General features: G+C 45.0%; 1 protein-coding gene across 1 annotated transcript in view; it reads right to left on the bottom strand.

The window, feature by feature from the left end:
• The window catches only part of BAG3 (BAG cochaperone 3), a 106,323-nt gene that overhangs the window by 41,010 nt on the left and 50,703 nt on the right, over positions 1 to 14,610 (bottom strand). The window contains exon 2 of the mRNA XM_086922938.1: positions 4,267 to 4,617. Within this exon, the coding sequence (XP_086779064.1) occupies positions 4,267 to 4,617 (351 nt within the window). The remainder of the gene's footprint in view (positions 1 to 4,266; positions 4,618 to 14,610) is intronic.

The raw sequence follows: 14,610 nt of genomic DNA, 5'->3' as shown, positions 1-14,610 counted from the left end.
ATTTAGGTGTACCTTTGGCCCCTGAGAAGACCATGGGTCCTTGCGCGACCATGTCTTTTTTGGGGATCGAGCTTGACTCACATTTGATGCAAGCTCGTCTTCCATTGGACAAGAAACAGAAAATGCTTGAATTGGTTGGAATCATGTTGGGAAAAGAGAAAGTGTTTGTGAAAGAGATACAAGTTTTGCTGGGACACCTTAACTTTGCCTGCAGAGTGGTCAGGGCGGGTAGGACTTTCTGTAGGAGGTTGGGCAAAGCTTTGTCTGGTCATTCCCTTCCACATCATCGGGTGAGGCTGTCCGCGGGGGTGAAAGAGGACTTACGCATGTGGGTCTTCTTCTTACATTCCTTCAATGGTGTGCCTTTGTGTCGGGAGGTGGATTGGTGTTGGGATGTACAGATCTTCTCTGATGCTGCTGGAAGTGAGGGTTTTGGTCTATACTGGCAAGGAAGGTGGTGTGCCCAACAGTGGCCCGTGCAATGGATGAATGGTGGTAGGAGTATTGCCTTTCTTGAACTTTTTCCTGTGGTTGTTGCTGTCACTCTGTGGGGTGGGGATCTGGCCCACAAAAAGGTTCTTTTCCGGATTGATAATATGGCTGTGGTCCAGGTAATTAACAAACAGTCGGCCAGAGATCCCCAGATTTTGAAGCTCCTTCGAGTGTTTGTGTTGGGTTGTCTGAAGCATGATATCTGTTTTCGGGCCCTGCACGTTCCTGGCGTGGACAATGACATTGCAGATGCTTTGTCTCGTTCACAGTGGGAGAGATTCCGTGGGCTTGCTTTGGAGGCAGACGAGGAGCCGACTCCCATGCCGGACCACCTGTGGACGGTAGGCAACACCGGGTCTTTCAACTGGTTTTAGGTTCCTTGGCCCCTTCCACGAGGACAGCGTATGAGTTAGCCTGGACAGAGTTTTTGGAGTCGGGTGCGTGTTGGAGGGAGCAGGATTGGCGACGGTCTGAGGATGTGGTTCAGTTCATCTTGTGTATGATGGATAAGAATTTGTCTAGAATTACTATTTCTGGCAAACTGGCGGGTATTTCTTTCATGGGTAAGCTTTTGTGGGGTTACTCTCCGTCGGCTGGGGAGTTGGGTAGGAGAATGTTGGAAGGGTGGTCTAGAGAGAGAGGTGCTGTTCGTACTTTGCGATCTCCTTTGTCGTGGCAGAAGCTGTTTCAGGTGATTTCTGTACTCCCGGCTGTGTGTTCTGATCGAGTGGAAGCGTGTTTGTTCGCCACGTTGATGGTGTGGATGTTTTTTGGAGCTTTTCGTGTGTCTGAATTGCTTGGCAACAAGACCTCTCCTGGCCTTCTGTGGGGGAATGTTCAACTGTCGAAAAGGGGGGTCCACATTTGGCTCTCCCACTCAAAAACGGATCAAAGGAGTATGGGTAAAGGCGTCTGGTTGGAGGCGGTGTCCCCTCCGGAAACGTGCCCTTTACGATGGGCTCTTTGTTGGAAGAAAATGTCGGGTGGGTCATTAGACCTCCAAGTTTTTCGACATTTAAATGGTTCATGTGTGTCGAATTATCAACTGCGCATGGTTCTGCGGAAAGCGCTGCGACATATTGGTTTAGATGGGTCATTATACGGTACTCACTCCTTCAGGATTGGGGCGGCCACGGAGGCCTTCCACAGGGGCTGGTCGAGGGAGGAAATCATGGGCCTGGGGCGCTGGACTTCTGATTGCTTTCGGCGCTATGTTCGAAATGAGGCTGCTGGAGCGCTGGCGTCTTCATCTGTTTTGCCTGTCTGATTCTGTTTTCTTTTTCAGGTTCTGTGGCTGGTCCTCGGGCTGCTTTCATTACAGTGTGGATCGTGGGCCATTCCTTCGTTAAGAGAGCTCAAGTGCAAGCTCGTCAAAGTTATTTTGGTTCATCCTTGGGTTTCAATGATCGTTTGTTTAATGTGGTTTGGAAGGGTAGGGGGGGTATGTTATGGAAGGAAATGATCCCTGCTTTGAATTCTTGGTTGGTAGGGGGGGTTTGCCCGGATGTGTTGGTTCTTCACTTAGGAGAAAATGACTTGGGTTCAATAAAAGGGGTTGTCCTGCTTCGGGCGATCAAAAAAGACTTGGCCTTATTGCATAAACAGTGGTCGGGTTGTCATGTTCTGTGGACTGAAATGGTGCCAAGGAGGGTTTGGAGGAATGCGGTGAAACCGAAGGCGGTGGATAAATCTCGGAGGAAAGTGAATCTGGAGGTTTCCCGTTTCTGCAGGGATTTGGGTTTCGGTCGTATCGTCCATAGTGACATCAAATATGATGCGGTGGAATTTTTTAGGGGGGACGGTGTCCATTTGTCCCGGATGGGTATGGACTTATATCTGCTGGAGCTGCGGGAAGTTTTATCTCGCTGTCTGACTGTGCAACAGGTTGTTGGTGAATAAGTGGTCGTTTGCGTTTAGGCTTTGGTCTTACCTTCTCTTTTTGGTTACCCCCCCCCCCCTCCCCTGTTTTTAGGTCTGTGGGGGGGGCAGAAAGGTGGGGCTCTCTCCGAATCAGTCTTTCACCCCACGGCTTTCTGGATGGCGGTTTTGCTATGTGATTGTCAGTTTTGGGCCAGGTTTGGACCCGTTAGTTGTAATCGGATCTTGTTGGGGGATGTTTCATACTGATTGAGGTGGGGTTCGGAGAATATGGGTCGGGGGATATGATCAGTTGGTTTATAATCGGTGATGTGATATTTTGTATTTGATAGGTGATGTTATAATGTTATGGGGGTTTGTATGGTTTTGTGTTGGGTATGTACGGGTGGGGGCGGGTGTGATGGAGGGTGTGGGGTGGAGGCGGGGTTTGGGGTTTGAAATAAAAACGAACAAAACTTTGGTTGTGGTTTAGATTGTGAGGCGGTTGCCGAGTTTGTGTATTTGTAAATGTGCACCTGTTCCAATAAAGCGGCCTTTTTCACACTTCAATGGTTTTTGGGTCTGCTCACTCTCCCCCACCCCTCTCTCCCAAGGGGGGCTTGGGGGAGGGCAGCCGACCCCCGGGAGGTCTCCTCCCCCGGGCGGTTTGGGAGATCTGGGTGGGGGTATTTCTTCTAGCAGATTCTATTTGGGCGTTTTTTGGGCTGGTTTTTAGTTGTATTGTGCGCCCCCCTATAAATGGGCGGGGCCCCTTTTTCTGGGCACCATTTTGGGCTTGGTGACCTGGTGGCCGGTTGAGCTTAGAATTTTTGTCCCTCCCTCCCTCCCTCTTTTGGGGGTTGTTTCGTGTATTTATTTCTATTTTGGCTGCTGTTTGGGACATGTGTGCATGGGGTTTGACGTTGTTCTTTTGTCGCTTGGGACAGGTGCGTGGCGGTTTTGCTATGTGATTGTCAGTTTTGGGCCAGGTTTGGACCCGTTAGTTGTAATCGGATCTTGTTGGGGGATGTTTCATACTGATTGAGGTGGGGTTCGGAGAATATGGGTCGGGGGATATGATCAGTTGGTTTATAATCGGTGATGTGATATTTTGTATTTGATAGGTGATGTTATAATGTTATAATGTTATTGGGGTTTGTATGGTTTTGTGTTGGGTATGTACGGGTGGGGGCGGGTGTGATGGAGGGTGTGGGGTGGGGGCGGGGTTTGGGGTTTGAAATAAAAACGAACAAAACTTTGGTTGTGGTTTAGATTGTGAGGCGGTTGCCGAGTTTGTGTATTTGTAAATGTGCACCTGTTCCAATAAAGCGGCCTTTTTCACACTTCAATGGTTTTTGGGTCTGCTCACTCTCCCCCACCCCTCTCTCCCAATAAACTAGAACACTCTTAAAAAAAATCCAGGACGGGGTGGGAAATAGTTATCCATTCTGGAAACAATACTCGTTTAGCCGAAAATGGCCACAATGATGTTTGGAAAAATGTAAGTGCATTAAAACCCAGTAAAACATCAACTTTTGCAAAGAAGCCGCTCATTTTGAGCAGATTTACAATCAAAAGAATACTTCAATTAACCCTAAATGGAAATCTGTCTAAAGTTTCAAGCATAATGGTCCTAGGCTCATATAAATATAAAGACAGATTTCACAACCTCAGCAACGTGCCCAAGAGTTTGAAATAAAATTCCCATTATTCAAAAATAAAATAATGTCCAAAAATGGGGAAAGAAAAGTTTCAAACCCTTAACAGGTTCTCCCTATCCTGTTGCATTATGACCAATGTCAAGCTATAACGTCAGGTTACATGAAGATAACTTACATTCAGAACTTAAAAGATCCTGGAACACACACAGTAAATACCATTAGGAAAGAGCTAGGCACATTCCTGCAGGCAGCTTACCTCCGGCCGCTGATGAGAGACGGGGCTCTGTCCCATTGAAGCCGTCTGTCCACTTGCCTTTTCCATTTGGGGCGCATCACCAATGCCTCGTGCTGGCGATTGAGACCGCCCGCTGCTCCATAGAGGTGACTGTGAGCGCATCGGTGACTGTGAGCGCAGGGGTGACGTGCCTGGTTCCACCATAACTCTTTCCATGCCAGGCCGGTGCTGGCCATAGTATGGGTGGCGCTGGCAGTTACTTAAGCCATCGTGTAGGACCTGAATCGGGATGTAGCCAGGCCTTAGCTGGGGGTAGGTACCGCCTTCTTTAGTTCCATCCCGAAATTGGCCATTCGGCAAAGGTTGATTCTCCTAAAAAAGAAGAAAAAATCAATAAGAAGACTGGGTCTGGCAAAGCAACTAAAATGAATAGACAAAAACAGATTACATTTACATCTCACTAAGTTAACATACGTTTTTCACATTTCAACAGAATCATTTTTTAAGGGCAATGTCGATATGTTATATTTTAATTGTTGAATAGAAAAAACTGATTTCTGAACAGTCCTGGAGGAAGTCCTCTTTGGCATAGTGTCTCCAAGTTACTTCACGAGTACCTCGAATTCCCAGGAGAAAATCTGAGCCCCAAGTCGTTCTGGTTCCATAATTTTGCTCTTACGACCAGACAGCGACACCAGCATACTATATTAGCAACACACTGTGTTTTCTTGTTGTATTTGTTTGTTGATAAACAGTTTAGCAAAAATGAATCAAAATAATAGATTCTTTTTGGGCCAGCGTCATAACTGACCCGCCTTTTGGCTGCTGGGTATTCCTTTCGCAAGTGTTCAAGTCCTTTTATATCCTGGCTTTGAATAAGATAAAATATTCATAGAGATTGACAGACACCATTCGCAACAAGCTAAATTAAGCAAATGATCCAATTTATGGCACACCAACTCCATGCATATTACAAATAGTGTCCGTACAAAATGAATGCTTTTAGAGACAATAGTTATGTGCTGTCAAAGTAAACTTGATATCTTGGTGGTATTTCTTCGACAGTCTTAATGCTGGAAGATGTTGTATAGAGTTCTAATATAAAAAATTACACATCAAACACAAAGTAAAAAAAAAAAATATTACATCAGTGACGTTTATGTATAGAAAAAGCCATAAACAACCATGCATGAGATATTTAGAAAGAATGAAGCACAGAAGACAGCTAGGCTAGACCTGACAGCTAAGGAGCCAGATATGGTCCTGAAAGGGGGAGTGAGAGGTTTACTCCCCATCTTTGGAAGTACCAAGTAAAATGATTTTTATTGAGTGAATAATTTATAACCATTTCCAGTGTGTGTATTTTTAGCAGATAAATAATCTGGAAACAAGTTCTTCAATGAATACACGTATTTTCTAAACTATAAGAAATAAATGTAATCCTTAATGTAACCATTGTTTTCGTTGTAGCTTAGCTTCCAGCTCCAAGAAAATATGTATTTTCTCTTAAATTCACACCTTAGATCAGACAGTAATGGAACTAGAGCAGTTTCTTGTGCCAGGTCTCGGCAGATGACACTAATTTGGACATATTCCTAAGGCAGCGGGCGGAGAACTATTTATCTGATACTCCCCATTTTATTTGCTTGCAGGTGGTATCTGCCACATTACAATTAGTAAAATTAATCTGGTTGGCTATTGGCAGGACTATAACCGTTCCAAGTTTAAATTATGTATTAGTTACTTAATTTTTTTATATTCCAGTATAACTTAATCTTTTTATATTCCAGCATAACTCTCAACACCAGTCATGCGCTCCACCTGCATCTTTTATTGGTCTGCACTGGAGGGTGCTTAATAAATGCCGCCTCGGAGACATACTGAGTGCGCTTCGCACTCAAACAGTCCAAATAATGGTAGGGCAAAGGTTAAGCCCGTCTAGGGGCTGGCAGTGATTCGGAAGGAGAGTCAAGTCCTGGAATGTTTGTGGCCGTGCGTGGAGACAGGAGTACTGGAGTAAGGGTCTGTGTACGCTGTTGCTTTAACAGGAGCATTGTGGGGGAGCATGAAAAGTTTGACAGGAGTTTGCCGGAGTTGCTAGTTAGGGATCCAGTTCAGGGAGAGGGTAGGGTAGGCAGGTTGTTAAAGGTTCACTTTAGGACATATGAAGGCACATGCATCAAAGGGAAAACCGGTCGCAAACGGGCAGATTCTCAGAATCTGCCCCTTTGCGACCATTATTTTTGCATTTGGGATGCATCATCCCAAATACAAAAATTGCAATTTAAGAAATCTCTAAATTGCAATTCTTTAAATTGCGATTGCATTTAAGGAATCCCAAATTGAGATTCCTTAAATGCAATGCATAAAAAAATTACCATGAAGTTGAACTTCATGGTAATTTGCAAATACTTTGAAAAATGCACCTTTGTGCATTTTTCAAAGTTTCATGTTGCGCGCACACACATGTGCACAGATCAATTTCAAGGGTGCAACATAGTGTCATTTTGACACCCTTGAATTTGCATGAGCAATTTGCGAGTACCTACTGGTACTCTCAAATTGCTCATGCAATCTCCAATTCTGGAGGCCCATAGGAATGAATGGGACAGCATTCCTTAATTGCGACTAGCAATTTGCGAGTAGCAATTAAGGAATGTGCAGGAATCGCTATTTTATAGCGATTCCTACATGCATAGGTTTTTGCGATTCCTTAATAATCACAATGAAGGAATCGCAAAAGCCTACGTTGATGCATGTGCCAGTTGGTTATTTACAGGTTCATATAGATGCTCATAGGATGCTGAGGGAATTCAATTGGGAAATGATGAAATGCAATAAAGTTAATGAGTTATCTGCAGGCTGGGCATGTTTGGGGGGATGGTAGGGGTGTGAGTGGGATAGGGGATAGATCTCTCGATGTATGGCAAGCTTTTAGTTTTGCAAGGCAGTGGCCAAGGAATTTTGTAATGTGCACCTGTTTTAATAAAGCAGCCTTTTTCACACACACAAGTGGTCAGTGTTTGTCTGCACCCCAACCCCGCCAAATACAGGTTAGACTGCTGCAGATGGGAAACCACACTCGAAGGCACCAAACATTGTACTCAGTCACCTCTTTCGAGATTCTGACATTGCAGGTATGAGTTTTGCGCTTTTAGTCCCTACATACCATTATCAGATGTACAGACCAAGCCTCCCTCGCGTTGAGATTTCTAGCCTTAACCCCTTGCGTGCGGCTGCGATTCTGCGCCTGTGCGGCACTTCTAAAGAGTAGGCAGGTTTATGACGGCCCCCAGACGTCATCAGCACACGCCCACCGTGCATTCAAGGGGTTAATTAGAACTGTTTCATGAACAGGCAATAAAATAGAACTAGAATTACAAGCTTCATCGTAGGGAACACAATGCAACAATTGTATGTCGCATCACTTCCTTCCAGCAGCGACGGTGACTCATTAAAGGCAGAAAAAACGTGAGCTGGAAAATAAAAAACAAGAGAGCAACGCTCAGGATGAATGGGAGGTTGTCCAGCCCATGTCGTGTATTTTCACACTGATTAGTCAGATTAATTTTAGGTTGATGCACGATCTGGATACTGAACGAAAACAGGATGCTCCGTTAGCATGTGGGTGGTAGGGTGGGAACTATGCCGCTCTGTTTTACTCTTGCTAGCTTGATTAGGGAATTAAGAAAAACACATTTAAGGGTACATTTTGCAAAATGTTTTTCTATTCTTTATTGATCATCCTAAAAAAAGTATATCAGTGCTGCCTTCATGCATAAAAGACCCTTGGTGGTACGCCCAATTGGTCGAACTGGCACACACACTTGGGGGGGTTCCATGTCTGAGATCGGTGGTGACAGAATGCACAGGAATCTGATTGGATGAGCACCTTCTTTCCTTCCTTTGTGTATTTAAAAACAAAATGTTTAAGTCACCTTGTAAGAGTTAGGGGTAGAAAGTACCTGCGAAAAACATTGAGGGGGTCTGTCAATGTGGCAGTTCCGCTTGTTGCTCTCTGCCCTACAAAGATGGCGGCATGAGTCAGAGAGGTCTTAAGGTTCTAAATAAGTAACAGGTCCTCACAACTCAAATGGAATAAAATAATTGAACAGGTCAGCGACAGGCTGGCCCTGAACCAGCAGAACGCAGTTTTCCCAGGGTCATAATTTCCTCAACCTGCCCCAAAAAGCATCAGCTTGCAATGAAAAGCGGTGGGGTGGCAACAGAAACGCATATTCACCGGCCTCCTAGCAGAGCACTAAGTGGGTAACACAGATCACATCACCACTAGGCCTACTGCCCTGTGGATAACATTGCCACAATAGCCCTCATTCTCACCAGCTCACAGCCAGGTACAGAACCACAGGCCAGTCTTCAGGGAGTTGGAACTTGCTCATCTAACCGGTCTATCCACGTAGGACATTGGAGGGCTCATCCTTCACACTGGCAAAACCAGAGTTTGTTTCATCATCTAATCTGCTCTCCTATGAACAGGTTAACACACACACTACTAGGACTGCAGCTGTGGGGAGGATGTTCCCCTTTGCAGGTAGGAGATTTGCATTTTGGTGATATAGTATTCCCAGCTGGGAATACGCGGATTCTATTAGGACTGGTTGAGTTAAATGAGGTAGGACATTCAAGCTACAGAAAGAGCCTCAGTTACCTGGCTATCCAAATGATTACAGCATCATCTCTCATACTCTTATCTGTTCCAGCAAGGTTGATGAATTAAGACACCGAACACGAATATAGCACAGAGACTCCACAGAATGTGTATTTTGTTTGGGGACAATCTTGTCTTTGTCCAGGCAGTGCAGGTGGAAGCTCAAGGTTAGATGTTGGGACCATCTTTTGGTAGTCACTGCTTCTCTGCCATGCACATTCAACAGGTCCCGCATTACAAATATGCAAAACTCTACGATGTGCACTGGCAGCCCTAAGATGTGCACTGGAAGCACGCTGTAAATGTATGTAAATGTATTTGAGCTTATATAGCGCACAGCTACCCGCAGTGGGTTTCCCGGCGCTTGCTTAGGGAACCCGTCCTGGTATTCCCCTGTGAGATAGCCCCAGCAGGGTATCCACAAGGTGAAAGCCAGGCATCCCGCCGCGAGGGGCCGTTGTGGAGATTAAGCAAGCTATTGCCCAGAGTCGCAGAGTGTGAACCCGAGAGTCGAGAAGGCACCGGAGCGAGAATTATCGAGTCCGTGGAATTTTTAGCCCAAGACCCGCCGAGGCGGGGAATTGAACCCTGGTCCAGGACCGATCTCAGCTTCCGGGTCTGCCGCCTCTAACCCCTGAGCCAGTGCATTCACACACGCTGTGAATGCACTGGCATCCCTAGGATGTGCACTGGAAGCACGCTGTCAATGCACTGGCAGTCCTAGTTTGTGGGAACGAACAACTACAAACTTAGGGGTCTCCAAAGGGATCCAGAAGTGATCCGCTACTCAAAGTAACCTTATCAACAGTACAAGGGTACGATGACAGTGACACTCACAGACCAGATCACAAGATGTGAAGAACCAATAACGTGAGTCACCCCTGGTTTAGGATTCCCATCAACGGTCTTGTGATGATCAATATTATCATTTGGTAATCCTTATCGGGTATTGTGTCTCTAGATCATTGAGACCGGCATACCCAGATAACCAGATACGGGGTAGCGACCCACAATCACTCGGTACTACCACATGATGTTGAAGTGATGGGAAGTGCAGTGTAAAAATATATGTAAGTGGTGGTCTAAAAAAGGATAGGGAGCTCAACCAAGGTAAATTTAATAGTTGTTGGCCCCTTCCCTAATAAAAACAAGAACAGTATAGTATCATCAACGCAGTCCACACAAATAGCTGCGAGGAGACCAACATGTTTCAGCCACTAAAGGTTCACTCCTCTGGCTTTCGTCAGGGTCTCTGTTCAAATAATCTACTACTGCTTACAAGTGAATAAAGTGTGAAAAAAATAAAAAAACACACAAGTGAAAACCAGTAAAGGATATAATGTTCCATAAACTGTGTCAACTCCTCTCTTCGGCACCTGGTTGCAATTATACTGTGTAAGGAGGACAAACGTAAAGGAAGGTCACAATCAGCTCCTCTGGTCTGTGATAAACATAATATTGTTTACAAAAATAAAATCTATTCGCTTACTCACCCAGGGTGTCCGGGGAGTGGACCTCACCTCTTCCTGGACCTGGCTCAGGATATGTGAGACCCCGCTCTACAATAACACAAACCGGCTGTGTAAATTACAAAGACCAGGAGGTCAAACATTAATTTACTCTGGCGGTCAAAATACTGTGTATGGAGCTCATTAACAGCCATCTAAAGATACTCCTAACTACCCTCTCTCCATTCCACCATCAACTACAGGCTGAACAAGCTGTTAAATTCAATCAACCCTTGGTCCAGCAATTAATCTGACAAGGTGATGAATAGCCTGATACAAAGATACAAAGGAAAACAAACTGTTAGACCAGGTGGCCCAATACTCCTACCTGTCCGTCGTTGTCTCTGGCCGTGACTGAGTCAGGGGGAGGCACTGTCTCTCCTGTGCACTGACTACTTCACTGTGCTGGTAGGTGTCGTCCAGTCTATCAGCCCATGCAGGGGAGTGGCCTAGTCGCCGCCTACACAGGCAGACCTTTCTACAACATTGCCAGGATGGTTGATCTGGCACTTAGACTGGTACCTATGCCCATCGCTATAGTCAGGACTTAACCACACCACCCGGTGCTCAGTAAACCCACTTCCTCGATCGCCAGCTCATTCCCGGCATCCCGCTCGAATTCTCGCGAGACTCGCCTGAGTCAAACTACCGGATGACGTCACGTCGGCCATTTTGGTAGTTTAGTAGTCCCGCTTTGCGGACTTTCTCAAGTTTGACCATCGAGAACTATGGCATAAGAACGCATCCACCCAAGATAGTATCGGGGTAGATACAGTCTGTCCACTGGAGGCATCCATGCCCCGCGACCTGGCCTCGCGCTCAAGCTCTCACTAGATTACTGGGGACTACAGAATGACCTCACAGTTTAGGAGTCTGTAGTTCTTAATGATCTAGAGACACAATACCCAATAAGGATTACCAAATGATAATATTGATCATCACAAGACCGTTGATGGGAATCCTAAACCAGGGGTGACTCACGTTATTGGTTCTTCACATCTTGTGATCTGGTCTGTGAGTGTCACTGTCATCGTACCCTTGTACTGTTGATAAGGTTACTTTGAGTAGCGGATCACTTCTGGATCCCTTTGGAGACCCCTAAGTTTGTAGTTGTTCGTTGATTTCTACGGGGGATAATACTTAGGCATGGTCTATAAACATCCCTCTAGCCCTGCAAGATAGTGTGTTTTTCCAGTCCTAGTTTGTGCACTGGTAGTATGCTGTGTTGCACTGGCAGCTCTAGGATGCCCACGGGCAGCCCTAGTATCTTTTGTGGCTAATAGCGATCCCTTTACAACTCCACAGGGACACCTAGTAACAGCCTGTGGTACTACACCCTTTCCTTGCGGAGTGTAGTTTTTTGTTTACATATGCTACTGCTGGAATATTTTTCTTTATTTTTTCTTCTTCAAACAAACCAAAAAAATATTGTTTTTTCATATAGTCTGCAGCCACATAGTTGAGCATACCCTCAACCACCCTCATAGTTGGACATGTGATAGTTTGGTGAGCCCACCATGGTCACTGTACATACTATTTCAGGCCCAACTGGAGTAATTGGTTTAATACATTAACAGTGACACTTAGTTAGCTATGTCATGACAGTTGCAGATTCAAATAAAGAAATATTCTTTAAAAAACTGCTAGAGCTGTACTGATAGAACCGCACAGCTTCATGGCTAGACATTTACAGCTGTATCTGTAAAAGTTGGAAAATTTAACGAAATATTTAAATTTCAGTTTCTTCCTTAAAAAGCGTGCTGTGAAGACTTGCCTCTGAATTGTGCCTTGTGGTTTTACATACTTTCCAGAATGCATCCCTGTCAGAACCCTATTTTAAAGTCCCAATTTTTAAGTTTCCTTGCTGGAACGCAAAACACACCAGAGAATGTAACCACATGAACTAAATGATCTCAGTTTGTGCCCCATTATGTCCATACCTATGAAGACCAGTACAATAAAATAGGTAAACGTATCCAATACCCAGCGTCCGATACACGTCTGCTGCCAAGATGGTGAGTCACTGACAGAGCCTGTGAAAGCTGTGCTCGTGAGTAGCCCTCTCTAGAGCTTGCACATTCTCTCAGGGATCCTTGTGGCTCCACAAGACACCAACGATGTGGCAAGAGTTCTGGTCTTTAAAAATCCGACAAAGTGTCCCACGTGGCGGCTCTGCGGCCCTTGGAATATAGCAGTAGACACAGCAGGAAGCATTCATTGAGCAGCGCCCTCTGAGGTGTGGGAAGCTATGAACACGCCTACGGCTTGAGGTGCACGCCTGGTCCACTCTGAGGTCCACGACTGTCAGTTGTTCAAAAATTGTGAGGTGCACTAACTGCCCTGTACCTGCATGTCACTGCACATCCCACGTACTTCCAGGCACAGTGCTGGGAAGAATTCAGTCTACAACAAGTTGGTTTCTCATTTATTAAAACGAAAATACATACTGTTTGGTTGGCATACATCCGGAAGAACCAGTCTAATCATTTGAAAAATAAAGTAGCCCAACATGCAGTTGCAGCCGGCATGACTAGTGAGTGTGGGGCGAGTGTGGGGCGAGTGTGGGGCCGGTGTGGGGGTAACGCGCGGGTTCGCGGGGCCGAGGGTAATATTATATATATTTTTTTATGCCTACATAGAGAAAAGGCAAAGTGCGCATCACTGGTTTGGTTGGCCCCAGAGGGCCGACCAAACAGTCAGGACCCACAGCATTAGGCAAGCCACTCCTCCCCAACCCGCCCACCGGCCCGCCCCCAACCAGGCATACCTTACTGCTTTCTAGCAGTGCGAGAAGCAGCAACATAAAATGGTATTTAAAATACCATTTTATGTTTCTGCATCTCGCACTGCGAGAAAGCAGTGGGGGGGACGTTCCTCCGTCCTAATGGAGCAGCCGCCCCTGCCAATGTACCGGAAAAAGACCTAGTGTGCACTTGAATGACGTAATTAGGTCCAATTTACCAAACACAAGTGCTGTTTACATCCAAGACGACTAATCAGTTCATTACAAAATCTTTATTTGGTACAAACAAGTTGCCCATGAAAGAACAAAAATGCAACATTAATAGTTTAAAAAACCTTAAATAAGAGATCAAATCAATTCTGGGGAGATAAAACTGTCTTGGAACAATGGCTATTAAGGGATTTCTGCTCCACCGTTTTGTAGTGAGGAGATACAATACATACCCTAGTCCTACCACAATCCTAAATAAATATAACAATACAAAGACTTAAAAACACTCAATTACGTATGCATCAAGCTTAGGGAGCAACAGTAAACTCTGCTTTATGGTCCCGCAAAGATAATTCTAGGTGGTTTGTCAACTCATCTATACTTCTAAAATACAATAAAAGTGCATAAAATGTATATAATCCAAATTAAACTAAAAAGTAATGCTTTTCCTAAAAAGAACTACTCCCCATACAAATAAGGGGAATACTAAAACATAGTAAAGGGACCGCCAAGGCACACAGGACTGTTAAGGCAGCCTTATGATCCCTGACATTATTTGTAATAAAAAGTGATTTCAGGTAAAATCTCCCCAACCCATCTTGAATTCTACAAAATAGAATAAAGTGCTTAGTGCTCTGCTTTGAAGTGCCATCACATGGGCATGGGATCATATCACTGGGTTGTTGCTTCATTACTAGAAAGACGACTAAAAACTGCAATATACCCAGCCGCAGTCTGCTTAAAACAAATCGGTGCTAGGAGCACGAGACCATAGACAAATACGATTGGAAGCCTTCCCCAGATGATATTGACATATATAAAGTGACCATAGGTTTCCTACAATCATTAAGGGCCCTGTTTTCAGAGCTGGAACCTAAGTAAAGAGCTTTCATCTCACTTTTATGCAGGGACACCACACTATGTGGGAATCAAATCACAAGAGAGCTCTGCAGCTTTTTAAGGGTATCATTAATATGGGAAAGCCAAGGAATATTAAAAACATGATCAAGTGCTAAACAGTTTATGATAATAGATCTTTTGAAGGGTGTTTCAGGCTTGCCCAGATTGATCGCTAAAGCAGGATTGGCTGAAGTAAAAGTAGATCCTCCAGAGGTAGGGATACTCAACAGATGCTTGAAGAAGGCACTCTCCTCAACCTGTAGAGGGCCACACGGCACACAGCCCAAATGCCCCCTCCATAAATAGCCGATGACAATGCTTTGCATATATTAATA

Source organism: Lissotriton vulgaris, chromosome 5 (genome assembly GCF_964263255.1).
Source record: "Lissotriton vulgaris chromosome 5, aLisVul1.2, whole genome shotgun sequence".
Taxonomy (NCBI): Eukaryota; Metazoa; Chordata; class Amphibia; order Caudata; family Salamandridae; genus Lissotriton; species Lissotriton vulgaris.
The sequence above is the reverse complement of the archived record's forward strand: the minus strand, read 5'-3'. Positions and strand labels throughout refer to the sequence as shown.